General features: G+C 51.3%; 1 protein-coding gene across 2 annotated transcripts; it reads left to right on the top strand.

Moving 5' to 3' along the window:
- Positions 1–82: 82 nt before the first annotated feature.
- Positions 83–19,263, top strand: ERO1A (endoplasmic reticulum oxidoreductase 1 alpha). Of its 2 annotated transcripts, none has more exons than XM_027905172.1 (16): positions 83–191; positions 7,417–7,536; positions 8,500–8,583; positions 10,049–10,087; positions 11,042–11,118; positions 11,230–11,303; positions 12,012–12,132; positions 12,557–12,594; positions 13,449–13,460; positions 14,623–14,649; positions 14,834–14,926; positions 16,212–16,458; positions 17,317–17,386; positions 17,501–17,587; positions 17,892–18,025; positions 18,858–19,263. In XM_027905172.1, exons 1-16 carry the CDS (start codon positions 96–98, stop codon positions 18,916–18,918), a joined length of 1,380 nt encoding a protein of 459 aa, XP_027760973.1. In that variant the 5' UTR covers positions 83–95; the 3' UTR covers positions 18,919–19,263. The 2 variants fall into 2 exon arrangements, with proteins under 2 accessions (XP_027760973.1, XP_027760974.1); XM_027905173.1 differs by lacking the exon at positions 83–191 and adding an exon at positions 2,792–2,884.
- Positions 19,264–19,498: the final 235 nt, after the last annotated feature.

Raw genomic sequence — 19,498 nt, 5'->3', positions numbered from 1 at the left:
GCGCGTCCCCGGCGGGGCCGGGCCCAGGCCGGGCCCGGGGCGGGGCGGTGGCACCGGGGCGGCTCCCGCGGGCCCTCCGCGGCCGCAGCGGCGAGATGGCGGCGGGAGGAGCCGGCGGGGTCCCGCTCCTGCTCCTGCTGGTGCTGCCGGGGGTGCTGCCCCGAGGCGCCGAGCGGCGCTGCTTCTGCCAGGTGGGCGCTCTGCCGCGGGCACGGAGGGGTCACACATCGCGGGTGGGCACATCGTGTCGAGGTGCGGGATGTCCTCCGGGGCGGGGCGGGACGCGGTGTCCCGCAGAGGGAAGTGCCGGCGAGTGGAAGGGATGGGAGGGGGGGAGATTGGATGCACCACGTGGAGTGTTGTGTACGCTGGTGCAGGAAGGAAATGGAGCTGTCGGAGCGAGTCCGGAGGAGGGCACGGGGATGCTTGGACGGCTGGAGGACCTTTGCTCTGTGGAAAGATTGAGAGAGCTGGGGGTGTTCACCTGTAGAAGGGAAGGCTCCGGGAACACCTTGGAGCCCCTTGCAGTACCCTAAAGGGGCTCCAGGAGAGCTGGAGAGGGACTGGGGATAAGGGATGGAGGGACAGGACAAGGAATGGCTTTAAGCTAAAGGACGGTAGATTTAGATTGGATATTAGGAAGAAATTATTAATTGTGAGGGTGGTGAGGCCCTGGCACAGGTTGCCCAGAGAAGCTGTGACTGCCCCTGGATCCCTGGAAGTGTCCAAGGCCAGGCTGGATGGATCTTGGAGCAACCTGGGCTAGTGGAAGGTGTCCCTGCCCATGGCAGGGGCTGGAATGAGATGGCCTTTAAAGTCCCTTCCCACCTACACCAGTCTGAGATTCTATGATTCTCTTTCATGCCTTCTTGACTATTGTCTCCCTGCTCCCATAAGGAAAGGGAAGTGCTCCAACTTGGAGAGCATTTCTTCCCCAGTCACTCAGATGCCTCTTCTTGGATGTTTCAGGGATGTCTGTTACTCTAATTTCTGGGAGCTGCCTCATCCCCTTTCCTGCAGATCTGCCTTGCTGTTCTGCCAGCTCCTCTGTCTAGGAGAGAGCTGTCCAGGCTGCAGCAGGCACCTGCCACCCTGCCCTGCCACTGCCAGGGCTCTGCTCCTTAAAGCTTTTCCAGGGTTAATTCCCTCTGTTGGTGGTGCCAGGGGTGTTACTGCCTGGCCCAGTGCACTTGGTGCAGCTTCTGTTAAGGTACAGGCGGTAAGGAGAGAAGTGGGTGCAGCTGACCAAGCAGATGGATTTGGGAAGAGATCACTGTGCAGATTCCTTCTGACTTCACCTTCCACCAGCAAAGTGGCTGCCCCATCCCTGGAAGTGTCCAAGGCCAGGCTGGATGAGGCTTGGATGAAACTGGGATAGTGGAAGCTGTCCCTGCCCATGGCAGGGGTTTGGAGTGAAATGCTCTTTGAGGTCCCTTCCAACCTGAACCATTCCATGATCCTGTGATAAGCACATTTGCAGGATCAAGGAGTAAGATACAACAAAATGTCTTAAGTGCTTTATTTTGTTGCCTTTTTAAAAAAGGAAGCTTTCATAAAGCCTGCCCTTTCTGTATTAAAATTCTAGTGCTTAAATGTGGGTCAGAAATGGAGAAAGGAGAAAGAAGACAAATGGAATTGTGCCCTTGGCTTTGGCTTTGCCTTCTGGGGTGGCTCTTGACACATTCATCTTCATGTGGAGATGGTAAATGCAAGCTTTGCTGATAAAGAATTGAAAAACCTGCATTTGGAGTCTGTATCTCTGGGGGGGTTTCGCTTGCAGCTTCCTGGTCGCAGAGAAATTTGTCTCCCTGAAGTTTGAACGCTGAGTCAGGCGCGTGGAATGGGATAAGGAATCGTAAGCACTAAATGAACTGGCACTGGGGCATGGGCATTGGGCAGGAGGAACTGGTGGTGTACCTTTTTCACTCTTGGGTTGTTGCAACACACTTCTCCTTCGTGGAGCAGCGTGTGCTTCGGTTTAGCTTTCAGTGCAAATGCTCAGTTCAAGGGGTTTTTTTTATTACCTTTAGGAAAGTCTGTCATGTGGGGCAGCATTTCTTTGTAACCACCCACCCTTTTAAATCACACCTGAGGGCTGCCTCGTCTTGTTTATTAAAAATAATCTGCTGATCATCTGGTGCAGGACTGGTCTGGTGGTTTTTATTTGCCACCGAAGAAAATACAGGGCAAGCCTTAAATGACACGTTCTGCCCCCCTCTGTTTAGGTACTTGAAGGCCTGGGTTTAGCTTTTGGTTTCCTCCTGTGAACCATCTCTTGCTGTCTCATGAGCTTCTCAGATAGGGAAGCCCTGGCATGGGGTGACTGGAAGAGCTCTGACTTGTCCATCAGTCCGTGCTGGGACAGCTGACAAGGGCCACTTGTGAGAGCGCTGCTCCAGCGATATTCCAGGTGCTGACTTCAGCAGGCAATGATCCTGGAATGGGCGTTGCACTCCTGTCTGTCTTCACCCGGGGCAAAGCCTCACCTGGCTTTTGTCACTGTTATTTTATCTCACTTGGTTTGCCAACCAGCCCTGAAAGTTTTATTGGAAACATCCATCTGCTGCTGAAAACACCTCAAGTTTCACCTGCTGTTTCTGCCCTCCAAGCTCTGATTAACATTCCAATATCTGGGTTCCCTCAGACTTTGCAGGCAGCTCATCCCCCCCAGATATTCCTGTTTGCATCACTGCTTTAGTCAGCCACGAATGTCTGGGGTATATTCCTGGTAATTATTGCTCACTTGCTGTTTACAGGCTGATGCAGCTGCATTAAAGATGTGCTGCAGGTGTTTGGTAGATGGGAGTTTTGACGAGGTTTCCGGTCTGGCAGAGTGCTGGTTCCCTTTGGGAATGTTTTTGTGGGCAGGACGCTGTCATTAGGGGTGAGTCTGGGCATGGAGAGTTTCCTCGCCGGTACCTGAACAGACTTTCGAGCTGCTCTTGCGTTCTCGTTGAACTGGTGTTCGCTCGGCAGCCTTCGGGGCAGGAATTCATTCCCAGCACAATTCCCAGTCTCTCTGTGGGGTGGCTTCAGAGGGAGCTTCCAGGCCACCAAGTCGATCGGAGGGATGGAGCAGCAACGCTGTGAGGAAAGGCTGAGAGAGTTGGGATTGTTCAGCCTGGAGAGGAGAAGGCTCAGGGGTGACCTGGTTGCGGCCTTCCAGGACCTGAAGGGAGCTGACAGGAAAGATGGAGAGGGACTATTTAGAAGGGCCTGGAGTGACAGGACAAGGGGGAATGGATTCAAACTGACAGAGGGCAGGGTTAGATGGGATATTGGGAAGAAATTTGTGGCTGGGAGGGTGGTGAGCCCCTGGCACAGGGTGCCCACAGAAGCTGTGGCTGCCCCTGGATCCCTGGAAGTGTCCAAGGCCAGGACAGGGAGGCTTAGAGCAACCTGGGCTAGTGGAAGGTGTCCCTGCCCATGGCAGGGGGCTGGAATGAGATGGTCTTTAAGGTCCCTTCCAACCTGAACTATTCTGGGACTCTGTGACAGCACTTCATCCTCTGTGGTTTAACCCTATCCTGAGGCTTCCATGTGACATTTGCTTCTGTGTGAGTTCCAGAAACCCCAGTCCTTGTTTTCTGGGCAAAATACAGGGGAGAAAGCACTTGGAATGGCATACACTGCTTCCAGGCCAGGTGCTGGGCATGACTGTCCTCACCTGGCCGCCAGCTACGTGCTCCAAGTGGCCTGCTAAGGATGAGAGGGAGGCCTGGCTGGACTGGACACTGCAGGGAGGGAGAGCCAAAAACCATTTCATAGAATCATAGAATGTGCTGAGTTGGAAGGACTCACAAGGATCATCGAAATCCAGTTCCTTTGAGCAGGGAAAGCATCTGCTCGCCATCAGCCTGGGACTGGTGGGGCTTGTCCAGAAGAGCAGGCACTGCCAGGGAAGCTGGTACAGGCTAAACCCAACTCCTCAGCTCTGTGGCAGGGAACAGCTTCCCTTCTTTTCTGCCCGGCTGTGGTGTGGGAGTGAGAAGAAAGCCCCGAATCCAGCGGCCCAGGGAAGGTTTCTGCGACCCTCGGGGGAGCAGGAAGAGGTGGGAAGAGCAGAATCCCGAGGGCAGGGCCAAACCCAGGGATTGCACGGAGCCCACGTGTGCCGCTGTCCCCACCCGCGTCACGCACACGAGGTGGGTCGGTCGCTCCTCTCCGGGATCGGGATCGGGATCAGGATCAGGATGGGCTGTTCCTCGGCTCCAGCCCCACCACGCGCCTCCCTCGGAGCTTACTCAGCACCCGGAGCCGCGTCTGTCCCGGCGGCTCCGTTGCATCTTCTTCCCGGTGGGAAAACCCAGCCCTGCCCGTCAGGATCTCACGCCCAGCCAAACCCACGGCCGGGGTGATTCACCTGGCGGCAGCGAGCTCCGGGCTCGTGTTTGGGGGCTGGATCAATCCGTGCTTTTATCTGAACTGTTCTAATTGCTTTTGCCTGCTCCGGTCGCTCTGCGGGCTGGAGATGTGGGTAAATATTTCTTTTGGAGGGCGGGGAGAGGTGTTTTAAAGGCACCACGTTTGACACGTGTCGTGGCCCAGCCTGCTCTGGCAGCAGGGTTTGAGGTCCAAGCCAAGTGAGTCTGGCAGAAAAACGGGGTCGGGGCTGGCAGGTGATCGTGGAGCAAGAGGGGACTTCTGGGATGAAGCCCCTCCCCTGCCCAGTGTTCTTCCCCGTGTCCTGAAGCAGATCCGTGCTGTTTGGTGGTGGCATCACTGGGGCTTTCATCCGGGCTCTGAGGAGCTTTGGCTCCTGGTGTTCTTGGCTCTGTCCTCGTGCTCCTTTGGCTGTGAATTTTTGGTGGGTTGGGCACACACGCAGCCCGGGGAAATTGCCCATTTCTGCACGGCCTGACTGAAATCCTTGGAGGAAGAAGGAGTCTTCCTTCTGATGGAGTTTTCCCAGCACTTCCACAGAATCACAGAGTCACTGAGGTTGGAAAAGACCTCCAAGGTCGTCGAGTCCAACCTGTGACCCATCTCTACCTTGTCACCCACACCAGAGCACTGAGTGCCACGACCGGGTGTTCCTTGAACACCTCCACCATCTCCAACCCATTCCATGAAGAAATCCTTTCCAAGAAGAATCTGCCCATTGCCCCCACAGGAGTGTTCTTGTGCCACTGGAGCAGATCATCCCACCAGTGCTTTAATAAACCAAGGAGTGGATATTTGGAGATCTCTAAAGCGTGACCCCCCTTCCCCCCCATCTAGTCCTTTGGGATCGTCTGCAGTGCTTCCCCATGGATTATTTTCAGGATCAGGATGGTTCTGTCTTGATTTGGTCACCGGACTGAGCAAAGACAGGCCCAGATGGTGCTTCAGCTGGGGGGCTTGGCGGCCGCTCCCACCTCTTACAGGGATGTCATTCCCGTGGAGGGAATGTTTGTCGAGCGTGGATATGGAGAGCAGATGAAGATTATCCACAAATCTTTATGTAGGCCACTTTTAGACCCAGCCTATGAGCTGCCTGCCCCGAAGGATGCCAAGTTTCCAGGAAATAAAAACGTGGTTGGTTGGTGGTTTGTTGCGGTCTGTTGTTTTGATGTGTTCCTTCTCTATATATATATACACCTTAGAAACAGCTTTAAATTGGGTAACTGGATTAGCAAATTGCTACTGTTTTTATTTTTACAGGGGGTGATTCAGCCTAGTGGAAAGCTTAAATCGCTGTTAATCTTCATTAGCATGCAAACTGCAGGACAGAATTCAGTAAATGTGTGAGGGTGACGCACTGAGCTTCAGTGTAAACACTCCAAATATGAGAGAGCCTCCAAATCATGCCTTAACAAAACCGACTTGTTCCAGTGGAGTAGGGAATTCTGGCTATTTTTTTTTCCCCCCATCCCCCCCCCATTTCATGTGACTCTGTGCTCCATTTCTGCCTCGCTTCTCACAGCTTCATTTCCACCAAGGTAATTCTAAGGGTTTTATTGAAGTTGCTGTGGAGCTCTTGGTGAATTATGGGGAGAGGCTGAGGGAGCTGGGGGGGCTCAGCCTGGAGAAAAGGAGGCTCAGGGGGGACCTTCTGGCTCTGCAATCCCTGACAGGAGGGGGGAGCCGGGGCAGGGTGGGCTCTGCTCCCAGGGAACAAGGGGCAGGACAAAGGGAAATGGCCTCAAGTTGCACCAAGGGAGGTTTAGCTTGGCTATTTGGGAAAATTTCTCCATGGAAAGGGTTGTCCAGCCCTGGCACAGCTGCCCAGGGCAGTGGTGGATCCCCATCCCTGGAGGGATTTCAAAGCCCTGTGGATGTGGCCCTTGGGGACAGGGGTCAGTGGTAGCCTTGGCAGTGCTGGGGAATGGATGGACTCGATGATCTTAGAGGGCTTTTCCAATCTTAATGATTCTGTGATTCCCCAAGTGCTCATCAGGGGTGTGGGAGAAAAAAACCTGCTTCTGTGTTGTGCAACTTTGTCATCAGGCAGTGACCAACGTGTCAGGAAGCCACAGCTGAATTTGTGCTACTTTTCAGTTTCCTTTTTTTTTTTTTTTTTAAACTCCAGGGCTTGCACAAAAGCCTGTTGAGTTGTTCAGGATGATGCAAGAAAGATTGGGTTTCTCCATCAGGTTTAGAACAGATGTTTTCCTGCCAAATGACTCTCTGAGGTCAGGAGGGGGAATGCTGCAGTTAATCGCAGAACCCCAGGATGGTTTTGGCTTGGAAGGGATCTTAAACCTCATCTCATTCCAGACCCCTGCCATGGGCAGGGACACCTTCCACCAGCCCAGGTTGCTCCAAGCCCTGTCCAACCTGACCCTTCCAGGGATCCAGGGGCAGCCACAGCTTCTCTGGGCAACCTGTGCCAGCACCCCACCACCCTCCCAGCGAGGAATTCCTTCCCAATATCCCATCTAACCCTGCCCTCTGTCAGTTTGAATCCATTCCCCCTCGTGCTGTCATTCCAGGCCCTTCTAAATAGTCCCTCTCCATCTTTCCTGTGGGCTCCCTTCAGCTCCTGGAAGGCCACAATTAGGTCACCCCAGCAGGCTGAACATCCCTAATTCTCCCAGCCTTTCCTCACAGGAGAGCTGCTCCATCCCTCTAATCAGCTGGGTTCTGATTAGATCAAATCAGTGGCTGCAGCACAGCTGGTGATCAACAAGGACTTTCTTTGAGGGCTCTCATTGGTGTCACTGTTGCCCAACTGGTCCCTTATGCAAACACCAGCTCTCAGCTGCCCATTATCCTACAGGAACGACCTCCTGAGGCTGATCCAGGATGGAACCTGAGCTGGCAGTCACTCCATGGCTCACTGTTACAGCAGCCATATCCACTCTGGTTAAACTCAGCTGACTCGCTGCTGAAAGGACAGAAAACTATGAATTGTTGTATCGTCTGCAGTGTTAAAAAGCAGTGGCTGAGTTGTTTGTGTCTGAGGGTTTGATTTATTGTATTTTTGCCCCCCAGGTTACTGGTTATTTAGATGACTGCACCTGTGATGTAGAGACCATCGATGCCTTCAACAACTACAAACTTTTTCCTAGACTGAATCAGCTCCTGGAAAGTGACTATTTTAGATACTACAAGGTAATTTTCTTATACAGGAATTGTATCTTTTTTAATCTGCCTTGAACTTATTGCTGATCTTTTTAAAAATCAGATCCTTACATTTTAACCCTTTTAAGGTTCCAGTCAGTAAATTGGACCCTTCTGTTATGAGAAGAACCTTAAGATGCCCATAAGATGCATGATTCTGAAGATATTTTCTTATGTGTTTTTTCCCTCTTAAGAACTTATGAAATGACTTCTTTTGGTGAGCTGTTGCTTAAAAATGTTGGTGGCATGAGATCCATAAGAGGATTTCCAGTGTCTCCCCATTGACATGGAAAACCTGGATTAGTTTCCCAGACACTCAAGTTCACTGAGGGAAGTTGATGTTCCTTTTCCCTCCCAGTGCTGGGATTTGTAACAGAAACCCCAAGATTGATCTGAATGAAGCACAGAACCATGGAATCCTGGAATGGTTTGGGGTGGAAGGGACCTCAAAGCCCATCTCATTCCAACCCCTGCCATGGGCAGGGACACCTTCCACCAGCCCAGGTTGCTCCAACCTGGCCTTGGACACTTCCAGGGATCCAGGGGCAGCCACAGCTTCTCTGGGCAATCTGTGCCAGGACCTCCCCACCCTCACAGCCAAGAATTCCTTCCCAATATCCCATCCATCCCTGCCCTCTGGCAGTGGGAAGCCATTCCCTATGTCTTGTCCCTCCATCCCTTGTCCCCAGTCCCTCTCCAGCTCTCCTGGAGCCCCTTTAGACCCTGCAAGGGGCTCTCAGGTCTCCCTGGAGCCTTCTCTTCTCCAGGTGAACCCCCCTAGCTCTCCCAGCCTGGCTCCAGAGCAGAGGGGCTCCAGCCCTGGGAGCATTTTGGAATGATGGAAATGCCTGTGTGGGAAAGCACACTGGAGATCTGTGATGGAAAACTGTGGAGTGGAAGGTTGGCTTGGTTTCCTGGATGAGCTGTGGATTAGGATTGATTTGTCATTTGCAGGTAAACCTGAAGAAACCTTGTCCTTTTTGGGATGACAGCAGTCACTGTGGGATGAGGGACTGTGCTGTCCAGCCCTGCCCCTCTGTAAGTACCAAATCCATTCTTCTACATCTGTTTTTATCTTTTTTTTTTTTTTAATCTTTTTTTTTCCCCAGACCAAGAGTGTAGCAGCAGATAAATGACTTAGTCTTGTTACTACAATTAAAACAAAACTGGGACTCTTATGGAGCTTTCCTGGGTGCAGCAATACTAGTGTCCACCAGAAAGGCCAAAATATTAAATTCTGGAAATTTCAAGACAGGCTGGGCTTGTAACAACTGACCCTAAACTTCTCCTCTTTTGGTTTTTCCATTAGTAAGATGGTTTGGGGGCAAACCCACTGTTGGTTTTGTGTTCATTGCCATGTTTTCACCCTGTTGGCCCATGAGCTGCTCAGGGATTTAGTTTTGGCTTTCCAGCCCTTTCCAGCCCTCTTTTTTTTTTTTTTTTAACATGAAATGGCTCTTTGAGAATCCCCTGGTTCCCAGTACACTCTTGGCCCTGTATCCTGGCTAAAAGAGTTTTGTTCCCTGCACTTGACTGCAGGTATTTTCCCAAAAAGAAGGGGATGAGAAGGTGAGGGAATCACAACTTGGTGACTGGTTGATAGAGGTGGTGAAATGCTCCCAGCCCAGGGCTTGGCAGCCAGCACAGACTGTCTTACCCCCTCATTCTTGAGTCCTAAAATGGAATGATGATTTTTTTTTTTCCCCCTTCAAAATAACCCTAAATGTTGTTTAAATGCCTTTTTTTTTTTTTTCCTTTTAAAAAAATCTATTTTTGGTAATGGTCATGACCAGTGTGATGGAGTTATGTTACAATTAACTAAGTATTAGCTGGAAGTTGTTCTTGTTTTAAGAACTGACTGTGACTGCTGCTCTTAATTATTGGGATTTGGGTCCATTTCATTCCAAGAGCAACAGAAATAACTTTTATTGCCTAATTCTTCTCTTCCTGTGCTCCTTGGCCATCACAGTATTACCTCCCGTGTCATAGAAGTGGTTTTTATTGCCTTCCTACTCATGGAGGAAATGGAAGTTGAGGGGAATTTAGGGCCTGGCTGGTGTGGAGCTGGCAGGGCTGACATTCCACGTTGGAGTGGTAAGAGGGAAGCTTTGGAATGACGCGTGCCAGGGGCTGGTGGATGCCACATCTGAGGAGGCACCTGGGCTCCTGCCAGGAAGATGATGCCAGGCATCAGCTGATCAGAGGCAATTCCAGCTCCCCTGGAGTTTATATTGGCTTTCCCAACCTTGCACTGGGATAAGCAGAGCAGAGTCTGACGTAGCAGCCTTTGGAGAAGAGGAATCGTGGAAAAAACCAAAATAAACCGCTAAGAACGTTGCTTCACCTTAGTCCGGGGAGGAGTGAGGAGTTGGACGTGTTGTAAGCTGGGCTTACACCTTCTCACTCCTAGAAAACTGCGGTCACCTTCCTAATCTTCCCCCAAAATGAGGCTGAGAGGCCTCGTGAGCCCCACACGTGGCACGTGCTCTGTTTTGTCTTTCAGGATGAAGTCCCTGATGGAATCAGATCTGCAAGTTACAAGGTGGGTGTGTCTGGGGGTGTAAAAGTGGCACAGCTTATTGGCCCAGTTTTGTGCCACAGGATTGGTTAAGGCTGGAAAAGACCTTCAGGATCACCAAGTCCAACCACATCAACCCACCCCCCACCGTGTTCACCCTTAAACCACGTCCCCAAGTGCCACATCCACGTGTTTTTTGAACACCCCTAGGGATGGTGACTCTACTGCTGCCCTGGGCAGCCTGTGCCAGTGATGGACAACCATTTCCATGAAGGAATTTTCCCTGATATCCAGTCTAAACCTGGTTCAGCTGGAGGCCGTTCCCTCTCCTCCTGTCCCTGTTCCCTGGGAGCAGAGCCCGACCCCTCCCCGGCTCCCCCCTCCTGTCAGGGATTGCAGAGCCAGAAGGTCCCCCCTGAGCCTCCTTTTCTCCAGGCTGAGCCCCCCCAGCTCCCTCAGCTGCTCCTGCTGCTCCAGCCCCTTCCCCAGCTCTGTTTTCTTCCCTGCACACGCTCCAGCCCCTCAGTGTCTTTCTTGTTGTGAGGGGCCCAAAACTGATGCAGGATTTGTGGTGCCCCACCAGTGCCCAGAACTGGGTTAGGGAAGGGTCAGTGTTTGTCAGGATGCCCTTTGGTTAAATTTTTACCTTTTTCAAGTGTTTGGGATGCTGGAGAGCCTCTGAGGTGGCTGTCCTGGAGTCAGGCACTCCTGACATCTCTCCAAGAGCAGATGCCACCACAAAATGCTCCTGTGGCAGTGCCAGGGGCTGCCCCGACTCCCTGCAAGACTCATCCCCGTTGCACAAGCCCCTGGATATCTGCAGACACCCCATGGGAACACAGGGGTGGGGCGAATCATAAAAGCGTTTCTGCTGCTTAACCTGGATAGTGCATTAAAGGCAGAATTATAACAGAAAAAAAAAAATAAAATTCCTTTTTTAATCCTCATCCCTCCCCACCCCTTCGCTCTCCCGCCCAGTATTCGGAAGAAGCCAACAACCGCCATGAGGAATGCGAGGAAGCCGAGAGACTCGGGGCCGTCGATGACTCTCTGAGGTTTGACTTTTTTTTTTTTTTTTTCCACACCGTCCCCCTTCCTTGTCTTGAGGGACACCTGGGGTCAGTCCTCCCTTTGATGGTCTTTTCTTCCCCCACGTGTTTCTGCAGCACGGAGACGCGGGAGGCCGTGCTCCAGTGGGCGCGGCACGATGACTCCTCGGAGAGCTTCTGTGAGGCTGATGGTACGGGGCACCTGCCGGAGCTGGGGAGCCTTGGGATGGGGTTTGAAGCACTTCTGGACAAGTTGGAATCGTGGAATCGGATGGTTTGGGTTGGAAGGGACTTAAAGGCCATCTCATTCCAACCCCCTGCCATGGGCAGGGACACCTTCCACCAGCCCAGGTTGCTCCAAGCCCTGTCCAACCTGGCCTGGAACACTTCCAGGGATCCAGGGGCAGCCACAGCTTCTCTGGGCAACCTGTGCCAGGGCCTCCCCACCCTCACAGCTGGGAATTTCTTCCTAATATCCCATCTATCCCTACCCTCTGTCAGTTTGAAACCACTCCCTCTTGTCCCATCCCTCCAGTTCCTGATGCAGAGCACCCTCTCCACCTTCCTTGGAGCCCCCTTCAGATCCTGGAATGTTGCTCTGAGGCCTCCAACACAATCTTCTCTTCTCCAGGCTAAACAGCCCCAATTTCCAGGCTGGTGTGTGATATTCCAACAAGCCTGGAGCATGAATAACATTTCTGCTCTTTTCCACTCCCCCCCCCCCCCGTTTTCCCTTAATATTTTGACAAAAAAAAAAAGGAAATATTCCTGATAAAGCTTCATTAGCGCTCAGGGCCTTGTGTTTAGCAAGTTAGGGAAGAGGTGGCTGGATCAACCTTGGAAAATGTCATTTTCCCCTCAGAAGTTGCTTGTCACTGACCCAGCACTGCCCTTCACAGACATCTACTCTCCTGATGCCGAGTATGTGGATTTGCTCCTGAACCCGGAACGCTACACGGGCTACAAGGGACCGGACGCCTGGAAAATCTGGAACAGTATTTATGAGGAAAATTGCTTCAAGTAGGTGCTCCGGGAGATGAAATTACACCAGCCTGACTCCTGCAGAGGGGCAGGAATTAATCCCCCTCCCCCTGTGCCCGTGCAGGGAGGGCTGTCAGTGGTCGTGTGGGCGCCCCCCGAGTGTCTCATGTTGCACCAAGGCAGACACTTGAGTTTTCCTGCCTGTTTGTTTTTGGTTTTTTTTTTTTTTTTTTTTTTTTTTTCCTAAAAAAGGAGGAAAACCTCACCAAGAAACCCCCAGAGAAATTCACATTTTGCTGTTTCCTTTCCCTGCCTTGGCAAAGCTGAAGCACAGAAGGGGTTCTTAGATCCCCTCGGGCTGTTTGACTGCAGAAGTAGCAACTTCTGCTCTGTATCTGCACAGCAAGGGGACAGTAACTCATTTACATATCTTATTTAAATGATATTTTTTTCCCCCTCTTAGGCCTCAGAATGTAAAAAGACCTTTGGCATCTGGTAGAGGTGAGTCACTTATTTATCTCACTAAGTGGGTTAGCAGTGAACTGATCCCAGCTCCAGGAGCAGCAAATGCCCTCTGAGCTGCTTCCCTTACTGGATGGGAAATATTTTGTAGCTCTTGATTAAGTGTGGAGTGTTATGGCACCTGGAAGTGGGTTTTTCTAGCATCCATTGTGGAGAAAGGGTGCCTGATCCTCCACTCCTGGAAGAAATGTGAGTTTTGGAGGGACAAAGGAGCAGGGCTCTCCCTGGTTTCTGTTCTTGGCAAGAGGGGCTGGGATGAGAACCTGCCTGGGATCCTCCATGGAAACCACCCAGGAAGAGAAGCTCTGCCCTAGAGCCAAGGCTGGACAGTGGAAATGGAAGTAGGGAAGGGGTTTGGAAGCATGAGAATATCATCAACCTCGCTCCTCATCCGTGTGACCTGAACACCTCCAGCAGTACCCTCTGCCATGACCTCTTTATTATTCCCCAAATTCTGGAGGTGCTTTTCCCCCCTCCTTTGACCCTGGTGCAAAGGATTGGCTCTTCAGGAGCAGCACTGCTGGTGGGAATGTGCAATGTCCTTGGAAATCTCAGGTTTTACTTCCTTTGCAAGTATTGATCCCTCCTGCACTGCTCAGGTTACTCAGCGCCGTTGCTCATCCGGTGCCTTCACTGCTGCGCTTGGGAGTTTTCTGTGTTCAGAACATTCCTAAACCTCCCTGGAGAGGCTCCTTCTCTTGCCAGAGCAGATTAACAGAGCAGAGCTTTTGCTGTGGAGTTTATTTTGGTCGTGTTTAATTTTTTTTATCCTCTTTTTTTTTTCTCTCTCTCTCTTTCTCTCTCCACCACTTGTGCTTTTTTTCCCCCACCAGGAGATGATGAAGGTGAGTGGCCTTGTTTGCTTTTACTGATAACAGAAACAGATGTGTCTCTGCTGTGCTCTCCTGAACCTGTGCCATTAGATACTGCAAAAACATTAGGCAGGCAAACCAGAAACTGGAGTTAGAGAATCATGGAATATCCTGAGTGGGATCACAAGGATCATCCAGTCCCATTCCTGGCCCTGCCCAGGACACCCCAGCAATCCCACCCTGTGCCCCAGAGGATCATCCCAACCCTCCTGGAGCTCTGGCAGCCTTGGGGCTGTGCCCGCTGCCCTGGGGAGCCTGTTCAGTGCCAACCACCCTCTGGGGGAAGAACCTTGTCCTGATATCCAACCTCAACCTGCCCTGGCACAGCTCCAGCTGTTCCCTCGGGTCCTGTCACTGGTGACAAAGAGGACCCTGTGCAGTTCCCTCTGAGCTCCCTGTCCCAACCCATCCTCATGGGAAGGTCTTGAAAAGTCCACCAGCAGTTTTTTTCAGGAGCACAAGTCCTGTTTGATGTCAGTCCCTGAAGTGTGGGAAGCCTTCAGGAATGGGATTTGTGCTGTGGGGTGGTTTTTTTCAGTGCTTATTGCTGAGAAAGGTTGGAGGAGACTCAGAATCCCAACAGCCCCTGCCAGCTGGGAGGAGTTGGGTGCCCAACTCCCTTAGGCCCTGGGAAGGGCTGTTCCCTGGAGCTTTCCACGCTCCACAGCCTCTTTTTGTCTCCAAAATCATCCCCAAATCATTATGGGCTCCCCAGCTTACTTCCAAATACGTAGCAGAAACCCTGGCTCGTGTGACTGGACACACCTGGTTGCACTCTGTGGTGTTTTGGTTGGTTGGGTGGTTTGTTTTGCAAAAATATCCCTCTCCCCACTCTGCCCTGAAGAGGAAAGAAATCCATGATCCTTATTTTTCCCAACTTTTCTGCCAACCCCCCCCCCCCCAGCCCCAGGGGAAAGCCCACGTGCTGTGTTGAGCTGCTGCCACGCCGTGTTAAGGGAGGCAGCACTCAGAAGGGTGGGCAGAAAAAAAAACATCTTCATGCTCTTTTAATGCTCCTTTCCCTGTTTCTGCCAACTGGAGTGGGCAAAGGCCCTCTGGGAGCAGCCCTGGAGGTGGTTTCAGGGCGGCAGGGCTGTACCCTCAGACTGATGCGTGTTCTCCTTTTTGCTTCCAGGGCACACGTTTTACAAGTGGCTGAAAGGTAATCCTGGGCCTGAACTTGGCTGCTCTTCCTGGGATGGACACAAACTGGCCAGGGGGTGAGGGGGGGGTGGGTGGGTTGGGGGCCACACTCAGTGGGATTAAATTATTCCCTCACAGCCAGGAGAAGAAAATCCAGCAGATGCTTTCAGTGTCCTAAAGGGGCCCATTTCTTCTTTTTGCAGGTGTCTGTGTGGAGAAACGAGCTTTCTACAGGCTCATCTCTGGTCTCCACGCCAGCATCAACATCCACCTCAGCGCCAGGTACCTCCTGCAAGGTAAATGCACCTTCCTGCCTCAGTCCCACGTAGACTCTTCCACGGCTCCCCTAAATGCTGCTTGGAGCCCGTTCCAGCAGGATTTGGGCCTCCTGTGCTCTTCCCTTGCCTCCCTCAGCAGCCAGGTTGTGTAACGGGATTAGGAGCGCCTTCGGGTCTGGGCCGTGCCCTGTACCGAGACTGCCAGCACACATTCCATATTCCTCCTGTTCTTGCTCCAGGGTTGGTTTTGGAGTGGGTTTCTAACTGTGCATCCCAGGCTGTCCCTTCCCAGCCTGGTTTTATGAGGGCCAGTTTAGCAATAACCTCACCTGGGCTGGGAAATCCTTGGCTGGGGCTTTCCCAACACCCTTGATCCGTCTCCACCTGCCACTTCCATTTCCTTCCCGTGCTTTGGTCCGTAAGTGGCTGTCTGAGGAATCCAAATTTCAGCCCTGGGGTTGCAAATCAAGGTGATAGCTGTTGGAATTTCGGGTAAGTCACTTAGATTTAAGTAAGTAATTATACTTAAGCCTCTGCAGCCCTCGTAGGCCTCACCTTGATGTGGGTGAGACCACACTGGAGTGGGGAGATGGGATAACAGGGAAACATCAAAGAGATGAACTGGGATTATGACATCAGCTTGATAAGACTATTACATCTTCCTCTACATACTTTGTATAATCTTAAGTAGACAATAGGATGAGCAACAGAAATACCCTTTGTGGGCTTGATAATGGGAAATAGAGGCCAGTCTGATCTGATCCTTGGATGCTTCTCTTCTCTTGCTTTTTCATATCGTCAGGAATTCTCTTAAGGTTTCCCTGATCATTAGGGAGACTCAGGAACCACCTGAGAAAGGTCTGGGGGAACTCTGTGTTTGCTGGGGGGGCTTGAATTGGGTTAAAATTACGCCTCTCCTGAAAAACGCTCGGGAAGAGTTTCTACGTGGGAAGGGTTGTCAGGCATTGGAATGGGCTGCCCAGGGAAGTGGTGGAGTCACCATCCCTTGAGGTGTTCAAGGAAGGACTGGGTGTGGCACTCTGTGACACACTGTGGTTTAGTTGACAGGGGGGTGTTTGGTCACAGGTTGGACTCGATGACCTTGGAGGTCTTTTCCAACCTCAGTGAATGGTCAAGGTTTGAACCATTTATGAATGAATTTGGGTTTGTGGACTCAGGAAAACTTGGATGTCCTCCCTGGCTGGAATCACATCCCACCACCGAGCTTGTGCACGTGGGAGGAGCTGAACCAGAACTGAACTCCCCCCCCCTCATGTCTTCGGGGCTTCCTTTTCTCTCTCAGATACGTGGTCGGAGAAGAGATGGGGCCCCAACGTCACCGAGTTCCAGCAGAGGTTTGATGAAGTTCTCACCAGAGGGGAAGGCCCCAGAAGGCTCAAGAACCTCTATTTCCTCTACCTGATCGAGCTGAGGGCCCTGTCCAAAGTGCTGCCCTTCTTTGAGCGCCCAGGGTTCCAGCTGTACACGGGCAACGAGGGCCAGGACGCGGAGATGAAGGACCTGTTGCTGGAAATTCTCCACCTGGCCAAGTAATTACACCTGGGGCCTGGGGACAGTGGCTCTGGAGAGCCTGGGATGTCTTGAGTGTGCTTGTCACATAAAGCTCCTAGAAAGGCAGGTTTTGGGGTTCCTTCCTGGAGAGATTTGTGCAGTAGAATGATGGAATGGTTTGGGTTGGAAGGGACCTTTTAAAGGTCATCTAGTCCAACCCCCCCGTAATAAGCAGGGACATTGTTCCAGTAGTGTAGTTTTGGTGGGAGAGCATTAATATCTGTATGCAAATAGCAAGATTTGGGTGATTAGTCCCACGGTTTAATTAGTCCCATGGTTTTAATAGCATTGGGTGCATTTTGGATTGAGCAGAATTGAATTTAATCACTGCCTATGTGCCAGCCCCAAAACTGGCCACCCGTGTGACTCATCTGTGGGATACCAGTTGTGGCTTTTTGACTGGAAAAGCATCCTAAATGTGTTGGTAACAGAGGTTTGGGCTGTGGGGTGGGGTTTGGAGTGAGAGGAATGGGAGATACCAGAACTAGACAGAAATGGGTGTCTCCTGTCATGATCAGTGTTTGAATTTATCTGGTCACTCTCCTGTGCTTGTGTCTGTTGGAAAACAGACTGAGATTGCTTCAAAACCATCGAGCAATTGCTGAAAATGTCTCCAAGGTGAGATGCCAGCTCAGACTGAAAGAGGTAGTAGAGTCTCAGGATGCTTTAGGTTGGAAGGGACCTTAAAGATCATCTCATTCCAACCCCCTTTGGGGTTGGATCCAAGATTGGAATGTCCAGTGGCTCCCACCTCTGTTTTATCCACACACCTGACCTGGACTTCAGCCATCCAAACATCCTGGGGAGAGATAAAACTCCCTTTCGTTCCCTTCCAGGTCTTTCCCGCTGCATTTCGATGAAAACTCCTTCTTTGCAGGGAACAAAAAGGAAGCTGCTAAACTAAAGGTAATTGCTGCTTTTCAGGAAGCTTCTCCCTAACTCTGAAGCCCAGGATTAATTGGGATTTAATGCAGGGGATTAGTGCATAACCCTGATCAGCGTGGATGTCTTTTCCCCCAGGAGGAATTCAGGCTGCACTTCAGGAATATCTCCAAGATCATGGACTGTGTTGGCTGCTTCAAATGCCGGCTGTGGGGGAAGCTGCAGGTAAGATTTGTCAGCAACGTGTCTGGAAGCTCCTGGTGATGGGACTCGAGTGTGGATGCAGTTCTTGGACACCCAGATAACAGCTCAGGGCTGCTTGATTCCTCACCTGTCCAGCTGCCTGTGGCCTTTGCAGCTGGAAACTGGGATAACCTCCTGCTCCTCCTGCAGAGCCTCTGGGTTGAGTGAGATCCTCTGGCTCTGTTAGGATGAATTTGCAGAGATGGAGAACTGAAGTTAAACTTTGAGTCAGGCCCTGGGGGGGGTCTCCGTGCTGTTAAACCAATCCTGTTTGATCCCTGCACAGACACAGGGCTTGGGAACAGCCCTGAAGATCCTCTTCTCCGAGAACCTCATCGAAAAGATGCCTGAGAGTGGCCCTTCCTATGGGTTCCAGCTGACCAGACAGGAAATTGTGGCCTTATTTAACGCCTTTGGAAGGTGAGTTTGAGAGGCTTTTCCCTCTGCTTTTACACAAACTGCTGCGTTCCATCCCATTTCAGCTCTAACAGTCAGTTCTTCTCAGCAGTTTTGGGGGTGACTCTTGCTCTTATCATGCTGTCTCAGGTCCCAGATGTTGTTCATATGGACTGCAACGGTTGGAAAAAATTCAAACAACTGTATTTTTCTGTAAGGAGTTCAAGAAAGCATTTGTGTTAAAATACAAAGAATTTGGTAATTTTTTAAGGAACTGTGTGACTGTCCTCAGAGCACAGACAAGGGCTGCTCTCCTTAGAGCTCTCCTTCCACCATATCATTCCCAGATCCGTTTGCCATGATTGCATTTAACAGGAATCCATCAGTCCACCCCCTGTGGAGAGCTGGATGAGGAGGTTTTGGCAGAAAAGGAGGATAAGGAGGCCTTTACGAGGGGATTTCAGGATGCTCTGGTTCTACACGAGCACTTTGTGGTGTTGACAGACCTGGAGCTTCCAGCAAACAATATTGCCAGGAGAATCCAAGCAATCCAAGGCTGTGCAGCTTGGAACATTCCCAGCCTGCCTCTTGACCTGTCCTTAATGGGCTTGATCACTGCTGAGCTCTGTAACATCCTGTTCCACTGGGATTCCCGGTGCTTGCTTTAAAAAGTGGCTGTGAAATTAGTGAAGGGCCTGGTTGGAACCAGAGCCTAATTTAGCTGGAATTCTAAATTCTCTCTCCCCGAGAAGCTGCTTGAAGCCTGGCTTGGTACAGCCCCTTTCCTCTCGGATTTTCAATAATTCAGCATGGGGATGTCGCTGTAACGTCTCCCTTTTCCTTCCCTTGCACACAGGGTTTCAACCAGCGTGAAAGAACTGGAAAACTTCAGGAATATCTTGCAAAACATGCGGTGAATTCCATGGAGAGAGAGAGAGAGAGAGAGACTTATGGACAAACACCACTGTTGCATCACACTCCAACTTACACCACGAAAACCACTTGCTGGGCCTCCTGTTCCCAGCTGATTGTCTGCAACCTGCTGATGAGGGATTTTGTACAAGGAGGGGGGGGGAAAAAAAAAAAGCTATTTTTTTGTTCTGTATAAAAGTTGGGGACTGCCTGTAAATTTTATTTTATATATTGGAAGATCATTTGGAATAACTCCTTGAAACGTTGCCGTGCTATTTGGATGGATCAGACCCATTGCTTTGCCTTCAGAAGCTGGAGGTGGGGCAAGAACCAAAAATAAATTTGGGGGGGGAAATTCCTTGCCTGCTCCGTGATTCCAACCAGCCCTTCGCTTCCAGTGTGCCCACACTAACTTCCTGCTGCATTAAAACAAAAAAAAAATCACTTCAAGGGATTGTAGGAGCTGCTCCTGTCCCAAGGGGACTTCCTTTTCCTTGGGAAACAGGCTGTTCCTGATGGTCCTTGCTGCCCCCACTGAAGGCTTGGGAAGATGAACCAAGAAGGATCCCACTGGAGGAGCCCCAC

This window comes from Empidonax traillii, unplaced genomic scaffold (genome assembly GCF_003031625.1).
Source record: "Empidonax traillii isolate 1590-97213 ecotype Southwest subspecies unplaced genomic scaffold, ASM303162v1 scaffold1128:size488575, whole genome shotgun sequence".
NCBI lineage: Eukaryota > Metazoa > Chordata > Aves > Passeriformes > Tyrannidae > Empidonax > Empidonax traillii.
The sequence above is the reverse complement of the archived record's forward strand: the minus strand, read 5'-3'. Positions and strand labels throughout refer to the sequence as shown.

Excerpts from the sequence above, each read along its gene's own strand:
- ERO1A (XM_027905172.1), top strand. The coding sequence starts at position 96 with ATGGCGGCGGGAGGAGCCGGCGGGGTCCCGCTCCTGCTCCTGCTGGTG. Across the intron at positions 17,387-17,500 it reads AGGAAGCTGCTAAACTAAAG|GAGGAATTCAGGCTGCACTT; the intron begins GTAATTGCTGCT and ends CTTTTCCCCCAG. Across the intron at positions 18,026-18,857 it reads TTATTTAACGCCTTTGGAAG|GGTTTCAACCAGCGTGAAAG; the intron begins GTGAGTTTGAGA and ends CCTTGCACACAG.